The sequence below is a fragment of the Zingiber officinale genome, chromosome 11A (assembly GCF_018446385.1).
Source record: "Zingiber officinale cultivar Zhangliang chromosome 11A, Zo_v1.1, whole genome shotgun sequence".
NCBI lineage: Eukaryota > Viridiplantae > Streptophyta > Magnoliopsida > Zingiberales > Zingiberaceae > Zingiber > Zingiber officinale.
In genome coordinates, this window is record NC_056006.1 from 91,397,661 (window position 1) to 91,418,137 (window position 20,477).

Genomic DNA, 20,477 nt, shown 5'->3' on the forward strand with positions numbered 1-20,477 from the left:
AATTTTTTTTTCTCTTGAAATTATTATTAAAAATTGATAAAAAAAATATCAGTGTCTTTTATTTATTGTTTGTTGCATTTAATAATGAGGAGGATATTTTTAATGAGGAACTTGGTTCCATTTTTATTTAATTTTAGTTTATTAATTTAGAATTCTATTTTTTTTATTTTGGTAAAGATGTTAGAATGAGTTTTTAGTTGATTATCTTTTGAAGATTATTTTTCTATTATTTATGTTGATTGATTCATGCATAAATTTTGTAAGAGTTTTTATCGAAAAATATAATGACTAATTTAATATGTTTTTTTTTCCTTTTTAAAGTTTTTATTGATAAAGGCATAATCATCTTTTATTTGATTTGTTTTTTATCAAAAAAAAATAATTAAATGTTATTTTTTAAATAGCAAAATACTACTAAATAGAAACACAGGGTTAAAGATATTTTATCTTTTTTTAATGCAATTTTAGTTTGAAGCCTCTTCATTTTAGTATTTTACATCGGATCAAAAATAAAATACGGGGGATGGGATTGTAAATAAGTGGAATGTCTGTGGGTGAAGTGACCGTTCTGTAAAAAAATATTCTACTGCCGTTCCCTGGCGGGCTTCCAGCTTCGCGTTCGATCATGGCTTCCTCTCTTCCCGACTTCTGCGGCCGTGTAAGCAGCGCCCCTCCTCTTCCTACACCGTCCTTCCACTTCTCTCCTCCGCGTCTCTTCCTCTCTCGTTCGGTTTGCACTATCGAAGGAGGTAGGATGAGATGGATTTGATTCCCAACATTCGCTTGCCCACCGTTCTTCTCCTCGTCGTAGCGGTGTCGGTTGCCGATTCCACCTTCATCTCAGGTAGGATGCCGAAAAAATTCGATCTTCAGTTGATATTTCCTCTATGATTTTGTTTTCTTTTCCCCTCTTTCCCGAGCTGACGAGTTAGGGCATTGAACGATCTTGGTTACCTTTGGATAGATAATGTGCTCGGGTCGCGTGGATCTGCCGGGCGGAGTTTGCTTCAGGCTCAAACGAGTAAGATAATTTGCACTTACTGATTTCCTTGTCTTCATCTGACAATCCATCTTCCAGTTCATGGACGATATGCTCAAGTTATTTTTTTCTCTGTTTATTTTGATTAGCAGGATATTTAATTTCCGAAATTTTATGTTTCTATTTATTTATTTTTTTTCCTTTTCGTTCAAGGGCAGGATTGAATTGTCAGCATGAAAAACTAAACCAAAACTAATGTTTTTTTGTTTCTGTACAAATTAGTTCCCAGAAAGTTTGGGTTTTCATGCAATTTCTTGTATTAATTCTGGAATCTGAATCCATACTCATGTATTAACCGTTGCTATATCATAAGAGCATCCACAATAGCTTAGGATATTTCTCCCAAGTATTTGTGGACCCCACTTCCATATCATCTTTTAAATATTCCACTATTCAAATATCTCAACTTTCACAATGAAATATTCCACCAATCAAATATTTATGGGTCTCACTCATCAAATATTCATTCTCAAATATCCTCAATTCCACAATTAAATATCTCATCAAATTTAATTAACTTACATTTAATTCTAACAAAAATTTAATAGAAATATAAATTTAAGTTCATACAAATACAAATACAAATATTTTATAAATTTAAAATTACAATACAGAGATACAAAACCATATTTAATTAATAAAATACATAATAATAAACTATAAATAATAAAAGTAACATGGAGCAGCTAAAATAAACCAAATTAACTACATGTTTAATTTTTTCTTCAGTTGTTCACATATCGCTAGATGATTTTGAAGTTGTTCATCAGTCATGCCTCGTGTGTCCATTACGAGGAGTTGATGTGCTTGGATGAGTTGATCAACTTTCTTATTGTTATTATACTCTTCAAACTGCGCCATTGATTGTTGCATAGCCTGATTCAATTCATCAAGTAGGCCTACTCTTTCTTTGCCTTTCCTCTTTGCTGCCTTCTGTCCCATTGGACGAAATCGGATTTCTCTATCATCTATATCAGCACTTGTATTAGGATTAGAAGAGTCAGTATGTGCACCTGATGATTCTGATGTTCTTGCTTTTTTTGTTGCCCGTCGATCTGAGGATTGAGGAGCATACATAGGACTATCTTTCACGATTCTCCACACATGCTCATATTGGAAAGTAGTTTTAAAAGTACTCTTGTATTCTTCATGAGCTCGCACCATCAAATCCTCATCACTCCATCCGCTTGGTCGATCATTATACCATTTATTGTAGATTCCATTGTATCTATTTACGATCTTTTTCAATGAAGCCCAATGTGATTTTGCTTTCTCCGCAGTTCTCTTTTTAGCTCCTTTAGCTCGATTGGTATTGAAGTATGTCACAACTCGTTTCCAAAATGACTCACTCTTCTGGGCATTACCAACTACTGAATCTTCACTCATAATAGTGTAGGCCGCTGCAAGGAGCTTATCATCTGCCACTGTCCATACTGTTCGCTTGTTATGGTCTTCATCTGATTCGTTGCCCATCTCTGGTGCTTGATTGAGAATAATATCGTCGGACCCTATTTCTGATGAAAATGGAGGAAATTGCGAATCAGGGACTACATAAGGTGTACCTTTATCACTGTCAATTGCATCAACACTAGCTCTTCTCGATTCATTTGAATTAATCTCTGGTGATTGAAGCTGATTAATTCCATGAGATGGGCCTTGCATGAAATACTGATTACTCTGCCAATATTCTGGAGGATATGTATAAAACGGAGCTCGAGGGTCGCCACTCAAAGAATTTGGATAACTTTGAAAATTATGGTAATATGGTGGTGGGTATGGAAAAGGTTGGAAATTTGGTGGATGTTGAGTGGGAAATGGGAATTGAGGATTGAAGAAATTAGGATGGGCTCGAGAACTTTCTTCACTTGAATTTTCGTCGATATTTGGAGAGTTGAACAAATCCCTAAAATAATGACCAGAATTTTTATCCATCTCTCTAAATTTTTGGTAGGCAATGGATATGAAAATGATGAAAATAGATGAAAGAAAGGATGTCTATATAGGGAGAAATTGAACGTTTTCGAACGGTTAATTTTTCGAACGTTTTCGAACGGTTCATTTTTCGAACGTTTGATTCCGAACGTTTGATCCTTGACAATTAAATCTTCTAACGTACTCTTTTTAATGTTTGCATAGTTTAAATTTAATTAAATTAAAAAAAAATAAAACAAAAAAGTTGTCGGCAGACTCATATAAGGTGGGTCCACCATATTAAAAACACAAAAAAAAAAATATAAGTATTGGCAGCCCACTTTTGTGGGCCCCACATAAAGAAATCACCGGACACAGATGAGTGTCCGGTGATTTCTATTATCCCATCCAATATCCCCCACAATGGGGGATATTTGGGAGTGGGGGATATTTGGAGAAATATCTCCTCCAAATACCTCCCACTGGAGATGCTCTAATCTTGAAGAGACCTCTATATGACTATCAGTCTTAAAGAACCTTAGAATAGAAATGATTTGACTTATCTTGTTGATTTGTAATTACTAATTACTGTGACAATTTTTTCCCCTCACTTGAAATACAATGATTTTTTATTCTGATCTCAGAGAGTCCTCTTCAATTTTTTGGCAGTCAGATTTGTCAGGCTGCATTCTTAACCTGTGCTTTGCCATCTCAAGAAAAATAAAAATTTAAGATGTGAAGATTCAAAGATCAGGCTGCATTCATTTTTTTTTTTTTGAAGGCTGCACTCTTGCGCTTTGACATCTCAAGAAAATAAAACTTTAAGATCTGAAAATTCAAAGAACCAGCCTCTCTCATAAGTCTTATGTCGATGTCTTCATTCTTAAAATATACCACTTGCAATTTGGGAACTCAAAAGTTTGACTGTTTTAGCTTCACATATTTGACTGTTGAAAGTATGGCTATACAGGTACTTAATTTCCTTGTTATATCACAAAAAACACACCATTTTGTGTTCAGATATGCTGACACTGGTATGGCTATATAGTTTCAAGAACAATGCAATGACATTGCTACTTAACAAATCTCAATTGAACCTACATCTTCTTTGTAAATAGCTGAAGATCATTATTGTGGCCCTCAAACCACAGATACTTGTTAGTCTGCCTGTTGATTATTCATTTAACTGAAAGTGCTGAATCTGTTCTTTGGAAATTTATTGTTAGGTTGCCCCATCGACTTTGAAAACTTGAACTACACGATCATCACCAGTAAGTGCAAGGGTCCACAATACCCTGCTAACTTCTGTTGTACTGCCTTCAAGGAATTTGCATGCCCCTATGTGGATCAGTTGAATGATGCCGCAAATGACTGTGCCACGACCATGTTCAGTTACATTAACCTCTATGGAAAGTATCCTCCAGGCCTTTTTGCCAGTGAATGCCGTGAAGGCAAGGAAGGCCTCGCTTGCGATGCTCTTCCCCCAGGATTGGAGAGTGCTGCTGATGCAAGCTTCACCACAACAATTCGATACTTCACTTCTCTTGTTCTGCTCTTTTCTGGAATTATAATATCCCTTTATTGGTGAAACAGAAAAAAATGTATAGATTGAGAGTTGAGACAAAATTGAGTCATGCCTACAAAGCTTGTTAGGTACCACTACTTCGCCTCTGTGTATCATTGTGTGTATAACAGCAGTGAAATATTGCTTCTGAATTCAATGAACGTTTTGCTCTTTAGAAAAATATACATATTCATGTAAACCATCACATTGGTACTGGTTTTGTCACGCCCCCAGAAGAGTCCCTGTCAGATAAAATTCGGCAACATCTCCCCTGTACCGGTGACAATATGAAGCATACATACATACATCACAATATATAAACATGAACAACAGATTCATCAACCCACACGACTGGAACATACATAAAATAAAAACAACATAACCACGAAATGTATCAACTATATGTATATGTCATAGTTTTCATAAACTACAATTACTATACAGATAAACGACATCTGTAACAAAATTGCAAAATGTAAATACAGCGAAACAAAAGTAAAACAAATAAGAAAATCAACACGTCGAGGTCTCTGAGCAACTCTATGAAAGTCCAAAATCAATTATAATATCAAAAGGATCCCTGTGTCTGCAAAACTGGAGACCAAGGAATGTAGCAAGTTAGCCAAATGGCTAAGTGGATACTCAAGAAAGATGTGCATGAATTTAATCTTATTGAAGAAGTCAAGGAAGTAGAATAAATCATCATCTTTTGTTACAACTTTAGGATTATTCTTAAAGTTCTACATTTATACATATATATGTATAATCATCTTCTCATTATCTATAATCAGGTAAAATTTTTAGATAGAGTTTGGGATCTTCACCTTATCATCACTTGTCATCATTAATAAAATCAATTTTTCAATCTTATTATTTAATCACTCAATTATAAGTTATCATGGTAAGATCAACATGTATATCAATAGTCTGAATCTGATAAATCAACTAAAAAGTGAATCACTGGAGCCAATATCATCAGAGAGAAATATCATATGGATAGACCAAAAGCCTCCTAAGAGTATAAAACTGTCGCATACGTCATCTGACGTACGGGCTATCAGCCCTCACCGGTGGAAGACATAATAAACACTGACCGAGGGCTACATCACGCCAACACGCCTCGGGTGTACGGTCAGGTACTTTGGACCGCGGCCGCCGCGCTACCACAATAACATGTGGGCGGTCCAGTACTCTAATATAGAGCTCTGGTATAAAGCTAGGTTCATAGTCTTCACTTTTTAATTCTTCATTTACTATCTTTATTAATTCACCGTTATGATTATATTCATCTATTATCATGATTATTCTCTTTTCATATTAAATGGTCAATCAAGGAAATATTTTCGTATCAAATCTATTAAGTTATCATTATAGGGTCCACAGATAAAAACTACAAGTATCAACAGATAGAGTATCAAAAGCATGAAGTATGAAAGGTCAAGCAAGTCAAAAGAGACAAAGTATCAACAGAAGAGTAATTCAAAATATTTCTTTAATTTTAAAAACAACCCTTCCCATATCAATCCCAATATGAACCCACATATGAACAAGAAATAATATCACTTATTTACCCTCCAATGATTTAATTATTTAATACCCATTTTGCTATTTAAGTATCATTTTAAATTCCCATTTTTGAAAACAATGATACAACATATACATAATACAATTTATATATTTATTCATGCACAAGGAACTATACAAGAGTAGATGTATCCACCTTATGTACAGCAAAATCTTCGAGTGTCGGTAGGTCACCGTGCTCCATTCGAGCTCGTATCTACAAAATATAATAACTCTAATAATTAAAAGGATAATAAAATCATAACACAAAATCTGAACATGATTTACAACTCGAAACCACTAGATCATTATTTTTGATCTCGCTATCTCGTACCACTTCACATTCCTAAATGAAACTGTTGTTCTAATCTAGATAGCCCTCCTAACTACACATCAATTAACACAAAGTATAAAATATACCTTCTAAGGAGTTTGTGTGGCTGCTGGAAATGAGGACAGCAACTAGGGTTATTTTCCCGTCGTCGTTGGCCACCTCAGCTAGCTCCGGCGGTGCTGCCCAAAAAAGGACAGCAGCTAGGGCTGCTGTTGGAGGAAAGAAAAGGTAGCAAAGTGCCGCTGTTGGTGGGGAAAAGGAGAGAGCAACTAGGGCTTTGTTTGCCCCCCTTTCCTAGTGGTCCGGCGAGCTCCGGCACACTCCGAGGAGCTCCGACGATGCTGTCGAGAAGCAGGACAGAAGAAGAAACTTGTTGCTTGTGGCCGTTGGAGAAGAGAAAAGCAGAAGAGAAGGGGTTTGCAAGCTTGGAGAAGAAGAACAGGGCTCTCCCTGTTGTTTGTCGCTGCTGGAGAAGAAAAACGAAGAAGAAGAGAGGGGGAAGGGTTTAAGGCTTCGGTGGGGAAGAGAAGAAAAAGGAGGGGGTATGGGGGAGGGTTTGTGCACGTGGATGGCATGGGTATATTTGTTTGTTTTTTTTTTTTTTCAAATACTTAACAGGTCTTTTACTTTGTGATTGGGAAATGTAATTTCAATTGCTCAAAAACTCTTTTCTTGTGAATGTGGAAGTAATCGGGCAGCAAAATGTGACTTAGGTTTGATCGATCTGATGTTTTATATTAGTGTCATTTATTTGAATGTAAAGTTTGTCCGTGTTACATGAGAACATCAAATCTTTTGCATTTTTTTTATTTAGTCCTGAAAATGATTTTAAAATAAAAAAAATCTCTACTGTAATTTTTGATACTTTCAAATTTATTAAAGGGTTTAATATAAATTAAGAACAGCTCGCGGATGATGAATCAATCCAACATGATTTTTTTTTAAATTAAAAAAAAAAATGGCACTGTCAACTAAGAAGATGGATCTCTTGTTCATAGTTGACGGATCTCTTATCCATAATTGGCGGATTAAAAGATGATCTATTAAGATGATTTATTAAATAGATCGATCTATTTTGATAGACCCAATCTATTAAATAAGTGGTGTTTATTAAAATCTATTAATTAAAGACAATAAACCATCTCTTATTTGCAAAAAATTAGTGTTATCTCCAAATTTCTGTGTTAATTGAGAACTTCTAAATAATAATAATAATACTAAGATCCGGTCATAAAATTACTAACTAGAAAAGAATGAAGAGAGAAATTTGTTTAGTAAGTTCAGTGACTGTTACACATGCCTATCCATTATCACTCAGTTTGTTATTCGTATCCTTTTCGCTGCTGCTTCATCCATAGGGAATGCATTAAAAAAAAAAAAGGGGGAAATTGCCCACCCTAATCCTATCCTTTTTATTTTCGGGAATTTCTTCGGTTTATGCTTGGAAGGCGTCCGATGCTTTGGATTCGGACACCGTGTGGATGCTAATCATCGCTCGACATGTCCTGGTAACCTATTGGAGGTGCATACTAATTATGAAAACCCATCTTTTTTTTTTTTTGCGATTCGTTCCCTGACCTGATAAGATCTTTGTTATCTGCAATCGATTTAAAGGCCATCGGCCTCTATTGGTTGTTTGTTGTCCTCATGTCGTCAGTTAAGTGCTAAGGTTCAGGTGTTGCTTCTGTTGCCGCTTTAGTTGAAAGATCTCATTTAAGGTTTTAGGGGTTCTTTATAAAATCTATCTTCCTTTTTGATTTCCTGTGTTGTCTGGGATAAATTAGTGAAGGACGTGGTCTATTTGGTTTTATGGTTCGGATTGGTTCATGTCCTTGTTAGTTACATTTTGATTTGTTGTAAACTTATGCACAAAAGCGACCCATTTTATAGTTAGGCAATTTAAGTTGATCAGACTAATATCTCTTAGTGTTGATATTGTGTAAGCTTAGATTAAAATATTCTATCTTTTTCTCATATTCAGTTGGCGTTCTCCATAGGTTGTGCAGACATTTTGAAAAATGATTATTTCCCTGATTCTTTGTGATGATTTCTGTGAATAACTGATTGCTTTTGAGTTTTGAGTACAATGGTGCAAAGATATTGAAGGAAATCTTTTTGTTATGAGTAAATATATATGTGTGATTGTGGCCTCTTGCAATTTTTTTCCTTTTTGGACGCTTGCTTAATAATTTATAATTGTGATTTCTGAATCTTTAGGATGGTGCATCAATGAATGAGCATGGCCCTTTTTATTTTGATATTTTGTAATATCATATTCTCTTGTTTCTCTTTTGGATGGTGTTATTTCTTTGAATGTTTGTATCTATTTTTTCATTGATTTTGTCTGAAAATTTTCTGTCATGTTTATGTGGTTATTCTTATCCTTGAAAATACATTAATATCTATTTATCTTTGGCAGGAGAATATATGCCACGATACCACTTTGATGATATGGATAAAATGGCAGAAGATTATGAGATGGGCGATGTAGATGACATGTATGAAGAATTTCAAGGTAGAGCAATGGGCTATTCAGACTCTGATGATGAAGAATATGACCCTTTGGTATGCTTATATCTACTTCTTTCCTTTTTAGTTTCTTCATTTAACAGGATGGCATTTGTAATATTATCACTCATTTTTGTTTATCTTTAATAAAATACAAACTTCTCATCATCATTATTGTATTGCTTTCCTATTTGTTCTTCAATGTTTTCTTATTTCTATGTCGTTCACAACTTAGTATCTTTGTAATTTTCAGAATGGAAGGGCAAATGACATTTCCTCTGCTCAAGCAAGGAAAGGAAAAGATATTCAAGGAATACCATGGAGTGCACTAAGCATTACACATGAGACGTATAGACAAACCAGGCTGGAGCAGTACAAAAACTATGAAAATGTTCCAAATTCTGGAGAAGAATCTGAAAAGGCATGAACATGAACTTCGATGAATGAGTAGCTCAGTTGCATTTACTAGTGAACACATCTTTGCTGACCATCCAGCTCCTTTTTTTCCCATTAATCGTGTAGGAATGCAAACCAACAGAGAAAGGTGGCATGTATTATGAGTTCCAGCGAAATACAAGATCTGTCAAATCCACTATTCTTCATTTCCAAGTGAGTTAATTTGTTCCATTCTTTGGCTTGAAACTAATAATTCCACTTCTCTACAATCTCATGATCTTGCCAAAATGAGTTGCTTAATCAGATTGGCATGGAGGGGTTTGCATTTCAATTAAATTAATCAAATTTAAGGCGTGCTCACATTTTTTGTGGTTTGAATTTAAATTATGGAACACGCTTTCTTCATCGGTGATGTAGAAAGGAACCCATTAGCTAGCAATCTGTTGGAATTTATTGTATATTTCTATTGGATCCATAATCCAAGCTATTTATTTTCCAGTAGGATAGTGCTTAAGGACAGACATTCTCTCATCGCATATGTAAATTTTCATATAGCTATCAGTTTCTCATAATACAAGAATGATGACTGTTTGATGGTTTCACATGTGTTACACTACTGCACACCCATGCCAACTTCCTGTTGTTTGTACTTTGTATCGGTCCTTACTCTTTTGATCAACCATCCATATAGTAGAAGAATTCAGAGGTTTCTTTGGATTTGCATTTCTTGTGAACAAGTCAATTGCTGCTGGCAAGTTGAGTATGACCTTAATTTTTCACTACTCAGTTATGTTGAGGAGCATCCGTATCAAGCCTGTAAATTATTTCTTCTCAACTCTGTTTTCTATGTTGCTTAAAGCATTATATGAGCTCAAGTACTCTTATTGATGACCCCTATTCCATTTTGAATTTGCAGCTGAGAAATTTGGTTTGGGCTACATCAAAGCACGATGTCTACTTAATGTCACATTATTCTGTGCTTCATTGGTCCGCTTTAAACGGAGAAAAATATGAAGTTATCAATGTTTCAGGGCATATAGCTCCATGTGAGGTGTGCTAATAGAATCAGTTTTACTTTATTGTTGCTGGTATATTTTAACTGTGTTCGTCCCACTTAAGGTGTTTTTGAGAATTGAGGTTATGATTTTTGATATCTGGAATGCATTTCAAGTTAGGTTTACAAAAATAGTATCTGTCTACAGAAACACCCTGGTAGCTTGTTGGAAGGATTTTCGCAAACACAAGTTAGTACATTAGCTGTGAAAGATAACTTGCTTGTAGCAGGAGGATTCCAAGGTGAACTTATCTGTAAGGTAATCTTCCTAATCTTGGGTTGCTTATGTTTTTTACATGGTTTTTATTGTTATTGTTTTGTCTGCTACGTTTTAAAGAATCTATACTTGTAGCCTGGAGGTGGGTTAATGATTGAGCTACCTATGTGTTGTGTTATACTTTGACTAGTTGACCAGTCCTGTTTGTCTAAACAATTTTTTTACCATAAATATTGCTGACTAAATAAATACAGAGAACTTGTTTCTTGTAGATATCTCCATGAGTGCTAAAATGTTTGTTCTATAGTTAATCTTTATTTCATGGCAATGTTCATGATTTGATGGAAAAGCCTGTATTGAAATTTGTGTTTTAACATGCTTCCAAGAAATTTTGTGCACAAGAACTGCCCCTTCAGGAATAATTGAAGAATGTTGTTTTAGAGATTTTTTGGTTCATGGAATCAGAGATCACCATGAGAATAAGCATTGCCTGACAATCGTTCACATTGTAAATTGACAAGAATGTGAGTTTGAACAAATCCATTGAAAGGAATGTGATAATAGTATCCTTTAGTTTCCAATATTACTCATCTTAAAAATATCATTTGACTATTTATAATATTAACATGAGTTGAATATTTATTAATATATATTATATTTCATTAAGCATCAACTTTATATAAAAGCAGAGGGTAATTTTATCCTAAGAACTAGTTTAACATTTCCAATTAGAGGGAATATAAGATAGTGGGCATCGCTTTATTGGGTGAATGTGATTCTCATGAGCATGTAAGAGGTCTGAGAATCTCAAAAAATTGGTTGTACAAAACTGAACACTGTAATTGCATAACTGTCATAGCTCTTCTGGGAGTTCAAGATTCCATGAAGGAAACATGCCCTTATAAATAAAATTCCTAACTGATTGATCTCTATTTGGTTCCATTTTGGACAGTCTCGCAAATCTATTTTGCTTGTAAGCAGCTCTCAAACTCCATTTCTAAATTAGGCTAGATTTTAGGTACCAGTTATTACTACTATGCCTTTTTGTGTCCTTTGAGTGGTCCTCATTTAATTGTTTGATCTTCAGTGTTGATTTTATTTGTACCAATTTTGAGAAATCATAGAGAGGTCAGCTAACCATTTATAGACTCTGCATTCATGCAACATACTTGTTTTTTAACAATTTGAACTTTCTTGTTGCATCACACACACTTGCATCCACTCCCCTTCCTTGGCTATTCTCCATCTGACCTAAATCATTTAAATTGCTACCTCCTTCCAACTATGCATATTACTGTTTTATTTATCAGCTAACCAGTATGTAGAGACCAAGCAAACTGAAACTATACTGTGCTTTTGTATATTTTTCACTGTAGTTGTTGGCCTAATTGTTAGTCAGACCATTGTTCCTGGAACACTGCTAGCTTGACTAGATTAGCTAATTGTTTGTCATTCGAGAATTGATAAGAATTGCTAAGATGTCGTTAGGTTGGCTGGTTTGACCCACTTTTGTGAGTATTTGTTGTTTGTGGAATTTGATTTGTTGAGGCTTGGTAGAAAACCTTGTGCTAGCTAGGATATGCAATCTTATCTGAACTCTAGTAATGCTCATATTTTAACCAATCAACAATCACCTGCCAATTATGGAGTGTTACCACTTTGATTTGCCACCAATGGGATTCTGGGGGTATGAAGATGTCTGGTGCTTGTTTTTATTGACCGTGGAGTTTGTGGCATGTGCATATTACTTGCAAAATTGCAACTGTGAATTTGACATTGGGATTCTCTTGTTTCATGGCTAGTCTTTCTTGTTCTAATAGTTACATTGCAAGCAGTTGCTTGACATGGCCACTGCCTATCAATCTATTTAACATTTTAATCTCTTAGATAACCTATTTGAATTCTATTAACAGCCTTTTTTAAACCAATCATTACTCTGCTCCCAGACAATCTTGTTATCACCGCCGCCACCTACCAGTTGAGTATTGAAATGACTGACACGAACTAAGGATGGCATTCACTACTTTTCCTTCCTTTCCATCTGCTTTGTATCTTCTTTCGGAGCAGATGATGGGCATTTGACCTGACAGAAGTTGTGCACTTGAGCGCATCTGTTCGCCCTTTTCTTTGGGGTGAACAAAGGCCTTCTTCTTCATTTAACTGGAGAAAAGCTTGTTCCTACCTGAAGTCTTTTAGTGTATTATTATTGGTGTGTGTTATAAGCAAGATCCACAAATTAAATGAAACAGCAAATAACATATTTGTTTTATTCCATTCAAATTAGTAAATTATTTTCTTCTTAACCTTATATAATAAAGAAACAAAGATTATTCATACATTCTTCATGTTAGTACTTACAAATCTGGTGCTAATTTTTTTAAGTTTATTTTGTATGCTTAATGATTTTCATTCCCTTTTGTTCAACATTGGTAAGAGAGGTGGTGATTTATGGATTGATAGAATTGGGGGATAGTGGATACTTAATTTTGTTGGTTGATGGATTTCCCTATGACATGTGGTATTATGCTGAGTCCTTTTTCCCATAGAGTTTATGAGGCTGAGTGGGTTGGATTATGGGCTAGAGACTACAGGCTCCTTCAACTTGAGAAGGTGTGTGGTTGGGAGGGGAGCTAGGATGCTCACTTAGCCGCATATCATGATGAGATGTTACATAGGATAGTTAGTCCAAGGATCTACTATATCCAGGTGGGACAATCATTTTTGGTGGATGGACCTGTTACCCTATGACAAATCATTGAACATAACCATGTATGAGACTCATCAGGATGTGATGAAAGTCGAAACATCTATTCTGTAGCTAACTTTAGCGCACCTGTGCTAGACTTCTATTTATATGATGCTGTTTTGGTTTTTTGTTTATTTTGGTTAAACTTGGAAGCTGGAATACATAAGTATGTGCCTTTTCTCTAAAGGCCTTAGTTTCCCTTCTATTTTCGGTATGATTTCTTTATGTATTATATTTGAAAAGTTCAAGCTGTCGGGTACATCTAATATAGCAGATAATTCATTATTAATGTGGCTCATACAATATGGTCCCTTAGCTAGTTCATGATTTTACCCGTAAAATACCATTCCTATTCATCCATCAGATCGGGATTGCTTGTCTATGATGTATTATAAGATTTTTAGTTTATAATTGAATCCAATGAATGAAATCTGGAGCCATGCCATTTGAAACGAATGGTTTTTTCACGAGATCGACACCGGCACAAAACACGCAATAATTTCGCTTGTGTCATCGCGTGCGTGACATGCACACAATAGAAGGAAGAATGAATCAATTTGGGGATGAAGACTTACCTAGATGCATCGGCGAAAGATTAGCTCTGGGAGGTGGGCGAGACAAGAAAAAATCGCAAAGAAGGGGAGGAGGTGGAAGAATTGAAGGCAGAATCGAGGAATACGCGAGGAAAAAAGAAAAAGTAGGGTTTTATTAAAAGTTCTAATTAAAACCGTTAAATTATATATATAATTTCTAATTTCTAATTAATTATTATATAAATTAATAATTAATTAAATAAATAGTTAATTAATTAATATAATTACAATATATAATTTTTTGTTTAAAATATAAAATAAAATAAAAATAGATAATTTATATAATATATAGTTATATAATTTAAAGTAAGTTTAAAATCAAACTTTAAATTATTTTTATAAATTAAAAATAGATTAAAATTTTATAAATAATTCTAAAAAATTTAATTGTTAAAAAAATTTTAAAAAAATATCTAAATTTGATTTTAGTATGCAATATAAACTATATATATATATATATATATATATATATATATATATATATATATATATATATATAAACTATAATTAGAAGGGGTGCCTTGGCGCAATGGAACAGTCTCTTGCAAAAAGCAGGGTAAGGCTGCGTACAATGGATCCTTCCCCGAGATCCCGCATAGCGGGAGCTTCGTGTACTGGGCTGCCCTTTTATAAACTATAATTATATAAATTAATAATTAAATAAATAAATAATTTATATAATTATTATATATAAATTAGGGTTAATTTATATAATTATTATATATAAATTAGGATTAATTTATATAATTATTATAGGTGATAATTTTTTTTTTATCTTAGAATCATTTTGAGATTTGGAATCATGAATATTAACATACTAGCTCTCTCTTTTTAGATTCTTGCTTCCTAATAATATGAAATACTTATTTTTGTTGATATGAATGTCTGATTTTTACACCTAGAAAATGCTTAAGATTATCTGTCCTTTATTTCAGAAGTTTTGAGAAAGGCATGTTTTCAAGTTACATAAAATTAATATACAACTTTTATATATATATATATATAGTTTCGAAACCATATCGTTCTGGTAACCTCGGCATTAGTCAAGATTTTAAACCTTGATTGGATCAATCAGCCCGTCTCACTGAATCCTTTGACATGGATAATTTGGTTGCTACACTTCATCTTTTTGGTTCAATGTATGATCAGTGATTACCATAGCTACCTATTGATTACCCCATGATGTGATTATTTGGTTTGATGATAGTGTTTATTTTTAGATATCATTTTTCCCACTAGAAGAACTTGATTGAGAAACCAATTTGAGTTAAAACTTGACATCCTTTTACTAAGATGATCTTGAGAAGTCTCTTTGATGTGCATATTGAAGCACTGTGATTATTATTGATGCAAATGTTGCATTGTTGTATATATATATATATCATAATTCTTGTTAAATAGAAGTGCTTGAGAATTCTCTTTAATGCGCATTTTGAAGCACTGTGATTATTGTTGATGCAACCGTTGTATTGTTATGTTGAATTCTTGCTTCATGTATATGTCCAAATTTTGGCCTTGATAAATGGATTTTCCCTGAGTTTGTTAGAGAAAAATAAGTATCTGTATGCTTGTTTCTTTCTAGTTGAGCATGCCCACAGGTTATTACCATGCTTCAGTGTACATATGATTGATGGTGAAATCAATGTCATCCAATATTCTTTTCTTTGAAATTGAAACAGTTTTTAGACCGGGAAGGAATTAGCTTTTGCTGCTGAACGACATATGATGACAATGCTATCACCAATGCTTTGGAGATTTATGAAAGTTCGAGGTAATATGCATTACTGTCACTAACTTTCTTGCGTGTATTTTTTTCCCTGACTGTATTATAACACATCCAGTGGGGCTGTTTGTTTCATGTCTTCAAATAATGACTGTGGAGTATGAGACTTTGATATGGAGAAATTTCAGCTTTGCAAGCATTTTCGCTTTCCATGGCCCGTGAATGTAAGACAAATAATTTGTAAAATTATCCAGAATGGGTTAAACCAAATTCCTAGTAATATTAATGCACGTACCTTATTACTTCAGCCAGAAGTGAAAGGAATCTTTTAATTAATTTTTTTTGTTCCATGCTTGAATTTTGTGTTAGTTATTTTGTTTGTGTTGCATGCTAACATTTGGATTGTTAATATAACTGACGGTGTCATTTTTTTTTGCAGCATACATCACGTAGTCCTGATGGAAAAGTTCTTGTCATTGTGGGAGATGATCCTAACAGCATGTTGGTTGATGCTCATACGGGAAAGGTTTGTAGTATTCAAATGCTAATAATGTTAGGAGTAAAACATTAGTACAATGGTCTTAAGAGATCCAATTAGAGAATAAATACACTATGATTCTGATTTATCTTTAAGTTTTAAAGTAGTAAATGAAAAATTTGTTAAAGTTTAGTGACTGTTATCAACACTCCACCATAGTAGTTTGATGCTGCGTGGTTTGGCTTTCGAAACTTGAAATCTAGCTTGAATAACAACTTTTGCAACTCTGGTTATTGCAGACTGTCCATACCTTGCAAGGTCATCTGGATTTCTCATTTGCATCGTCATGGAATCCTGATGGCCAAACGTTTGCCACCGGTAACCAGGACAAAACGTGCCGGATTTGGGACATCAGGAATCTATCAAAATCTGTTGCCGTATTGAGAGGCAATCTTGGCGCTATCAGATCGGTTCGCTTTTCATCTGATGGTCAATTTTTGGCAATGGCAGAACCTGCTGATTTTGTTCATATCTACAATGTGGGAAGTGGGTACAACGAGCGACAGGAGCTGGACTTCTTTGGTGAAATCTCAGGCATGTCATTCAGTCCCGACACAGAAGCGCTGTTTGTTGGGGTATGGGATAGGACTTATGGTAGCCTACTACAATATGGCCGGCGACGAAACTACACTTACGATGCTCTTCCCTCAGGATCGGAGAGTGCTGCTGATGCAAGCTCCGCCGCAACAATTTGATACTTACCTCTCTTGTTCTTTTCTTTTCTGGAATTGTAATTTCCCTTTGTTGGTTAAACTGGAAAAGGGTATAGAGTCTGCTACCTCGCACTGTTATTCCAAATGTATGAAGTCTTCGAGGGTTTAGACAAATGGAGCCATGCCTACAAAGCTTTAAGCTTATTAGGTAACAGTACCTCGCCTATAACAGCAGTGAGATATTGATTCTGAGTTAAATAAGCTTGTTGCTCTTTAGAAAAATACACATATTCATGTAAATGGTTCTTTTTTACTTTGTAAATCTTGAATTTTCTTAGCAGCTACAACATAGTGATAGAATTGCGATACATCACTAATATAGGCAGTGAAATATTGATTCTGAGTTAAATAAGCTTGTTGCTCTTTAGAAAAATACACAAATTCATGTAAATGGTTCTTTTTACTTTGTAAATCTTGCATTTTCTTAGCAGCTACAACATACTGATAGAATTGTGATACATCCCTAATGAACAAAAAGATGCTTATACAGTAGGTTCTAGTTATCATTAATTTCTAAAATAATATTAAAATCAAAATAATAGCTAACAAAGAACTGATATGAATCCATCACAAGGTTATTATTTCTTACTTGTCAACGGTAATCATAGTATTAATATCATTAACAACGTAGGTTAATTATGGATGTGTAATATCAGAATGACACGAAATGTGATATATAAGTGTTCATTTTTAATAAGTCCTCTTTATGATCCAAATTGGGTTTAAATCATATTTACTAAAAATGTTATGTTAAATTACAATGGTAAATCACGATTTAACTTTATGACTCTAAATGGAGTGCACATCATATTTACAATCAAATGTAAAATCACCAGTAAATATGATATTCATATGTCAGAAAAAGTTAAAGTCATATACACATAAAAAATCTATAGTATATACAATAAAATTAAAGTCAAATATGATATTTCCATCTGCCTAGTTTCACTCACTAGGACTTTCCATCTGTCTGGCTTCACTCACTAGGATTTTCCATCTGCTTGACTTTATCACCAGGACTTTCATCTAGCTTCACTCACTAGAATTTTCACACTGTCTGGCTTCATTCACCAGGACTTTCACCTACCTAGCTTCACTCACTAGGTCTTTCACTTGGCTTCACTCACCAAGATTTCCCAACTGCCTAGATTCACTCACTAAGTCTTTCACTTGACTTCACTCACCAGGACTTCCCCTTGCCTAACCTTCAGTTAGGACTTTCTCAGTCAAATATCTGGTCAACTTTAACCTACTTGACTCTTCTTCACATCAAACTGGTCAAATCTTGACCAAAGGGGAATTCCACCAACAATATCTCCAATTGAATGATTGCTCCTGCAATCTCTATATATTGTCAAACATCGAAATCAAATCAAGACTTAATCTTGAGGCAACTCAAGTTTAGTCAACCCGGTCAACCTTAATCCAGGGAATATTACACCAACAATCTCTCCTTTTTTGATATTTGACAATACCTTTAAGTTAGGCTAATCTCATAGCCTCAACTTCCCTTCATGCCAAAATATGAATGAGGGTTTCCTTCATTCTTTCCCTTTCCTAGAGGGCAAACTCCCTCTTTAGGTAATGAATACCTAACTTAAACCCTACATTCCTCCCTTTGGCACACATCAAAAACTCTCCTCCTGAAGAGTTACTCACACGCTGTTCACAACCTCTCATGTTGTTCACAACGCTATAATGAAGATCTCATACCCTTCATTGTCTTCAATGCTCACCCTTGAGCATTAACCACTTAACAATGCTCATCCTAGAACATTCATCATTCCAACAATGAAGATCTCATACCCTTCATTGTATCCAATGCCCACTCTTGAGCATTAATCCACTTTACAATGCTCATCTTAGAGCATTTTCTCTAACGAATGTTAACCACCTTCCAAGATGTTAAAAAAAATTTTCATATCCTTAAAGAGTGGCTCCCCCTAAAGACATACTCCAAACTTTTGTCATTGCACCAACAATGACTTAGAATCCCTAAACCTTTAGGAAACCCAAAACTTGAAGTTTTAAGGTTCAAGTATCATTATTTGAATGCAAACCTCAACCTAAACTTCAACTAAGTCTACTTTTAACCAAACCATTCTTGTTTCAACAAGAATATCACCCTTAAATGTATATAAATATATTACAAGGGGTTGGGAATAGTTAACGAGACTAAAAATGGCTTAAAGTACTGAAATCAAACTTCGACAGCCAAATCTAGCCTTTTCAATCGATTAGGGTTGGGACTCAATCGATTGAATATGTTTCAATCGATCCATTGATCGATTCCGCGAGCTTCTGTTGACGAAAAATACCTTTGAATTGATCCACTGATCGACCTAGGCATGAATGAATCGATCGGCTGATCAATTTAGTGATCTTTTGCTCACGAGAAACCCATCTCAATCGATCGGTTGATCGATTAAGACACTCTAATCAATCGGCTGATCGATTGAAGCTCTGATTTCCTGAAAGTGAATTTCAACCAAGATTCAAAAATATCCTAAAATTTTTACAAAATTCTAAAAATCATGAAACTTCTTGTAGACGTTATTTAGGGTATATACTATTATGGAAAAATAGTTTTCTAAGAAAATACACCTATTTTAAAAAATTGTCACAAACTTGAAAACTCTGGAAAACTTCAATGTTTTCTTTTAGTTTGTGTCTAATTTTTCAATGATGATTACTATCAAAAGATAGCCTTCACCAAGGTTTTCCAAAGTATATTTAAAATAAATTTCAAAATCAATTTCCAATCATATTTTTTGGGCTCAATGCACATGACTTGTACATTAGCTTTCCCAATGATTTGAAGACACATAACTATGTGTTTTGTTGAAATCAAAACTCAATAAGATGCACTAAATCAACATCTTGAGTTTTATTCATCATCCTAACATCTCACTTGTATCTAATGTGCACTAAAACACATACAAGTCACCTTATAGTCTTTGTGAGATGTAGATTTTGGTTTTGCCCTAAACTAGGGATTATGCATATCTATTTAGGCATTTTAATTTATAAGCATCCACCTAGGATGTCACTTGTTAGTAAATGTCATTGTCCTTAATTATAAGGAATTTAAAACTATTGCATGTTGATTTTATGGCATACATCAAAATAAGTAATTTTCAAAAGAAAATATACTATAACTACATGATATATGTATGACATGACATGGTATTTTTGTTTGTTTTTCATAATAATTATAAATGCAACATATGATATCATGACATATGATGGGCAAACAATCATACCAATTTAGCATTAATAAGTATACCTAGATTATCTATTTAAGTATTCTTAAACCTTAGCTAAACTTAATAAAATCATCCTAGGTTGCCCCTATTTTCATAAGAAAATGTCAAACTCTCAACTTGATATTTCTTTTGGTTTTCCTCATTTGTGCCAATTTAAATTAAATCCAATTCCTCAAATTTTGGAGCATTTTACTCTTCCAAAGAGTAAACAATTAATCATTTTCATTTTCAAAGGTTAACAAAAACCTTAAAAATGCCTCCAAGTGTCAACTTTATTAAGGTTGGGTTAACCACCCTTACTCATTTAGAGTT

At 34.2% G+C, this 20,477-nt stretch overlaps 1 protein-coding gene, 1 long non-coding RNA gene and 1 pseudogene across 2 annotated transcripts; 2 read left to right on the top strand and 1 right to left on the bottom strand.

The window, feature by feature from the left end:
• The first annotated feature begins 511 nt into the window (after positions 1 to 511).
• LOC122030866 (GPI-anchored protein LLG1-like) lies at positions 512 to 4,538 on the top strand. Its single transcript, XM_042589914.1, has 3 exons — positions 512 to 844; positions 965 to 1,021; positions 4,177 to 4,538. Exons 1-3 carry the CDS (start codon positions 760 to 762, stop codon positions 4,536 to 4,538), a joined length of 504 nt encoding a protein of 167 aa, XP_042445848.1. The 5' UTR covers positions 512 to 759.
• Positions 4,539 to 4,557: 19 nt separating this feature from the next.
• On the bottom strand, positions 4,558 to 6,704 carry LOC122030867. Its single transcript, XR_006125639.1, has 3 exons — positions 6,498 to 6,704; positions 6,235 to 6,294; positions 4,558 to 4,785 (listed from the first exon to the last, which is right to left on the bottom strand). It is a non-coding gene; the product is annotated as an uncharacterized LOC122030867 (long non-coding RNA).
• A 1,012-nt stretch (positions 6,705 to 7,716) lies between these two features.
• LOC122031902 lies at positions 7,717 to 17,183 on the top strand (annotated as a pseudogene).
• Positions 17,184 to 20,477: the final 3,294 nt, after the last annotated feature.

What these genes read in the sequence shown, in the direction of transcription:
- LOC122030866 (XM_042589914.1), top strand. Translation starts at nt 760, where the DNA reads ATGGATTTGATTCCCAACATTCGCTTGCCCACCGTTCTTCTCCTCGTC. An exon ending in CGATTCCACCTTCATCTCAG is followed by an intron (nt 845 to 964) that starts GTAGGATGCCGA and finishes ACCTTTGGATAG; the next exon opens with ATAATGTGCTCGGGTCGCGT. An exon ending in TTTGCTTCAGGCTCAAACGA is followed by an intron (nt 1,022 to 4,176) that starts GTAAGATAATTT and finishes ATTTATTGTTAG; the next exon opens with GTTGCCCCATCGACTTTGAA.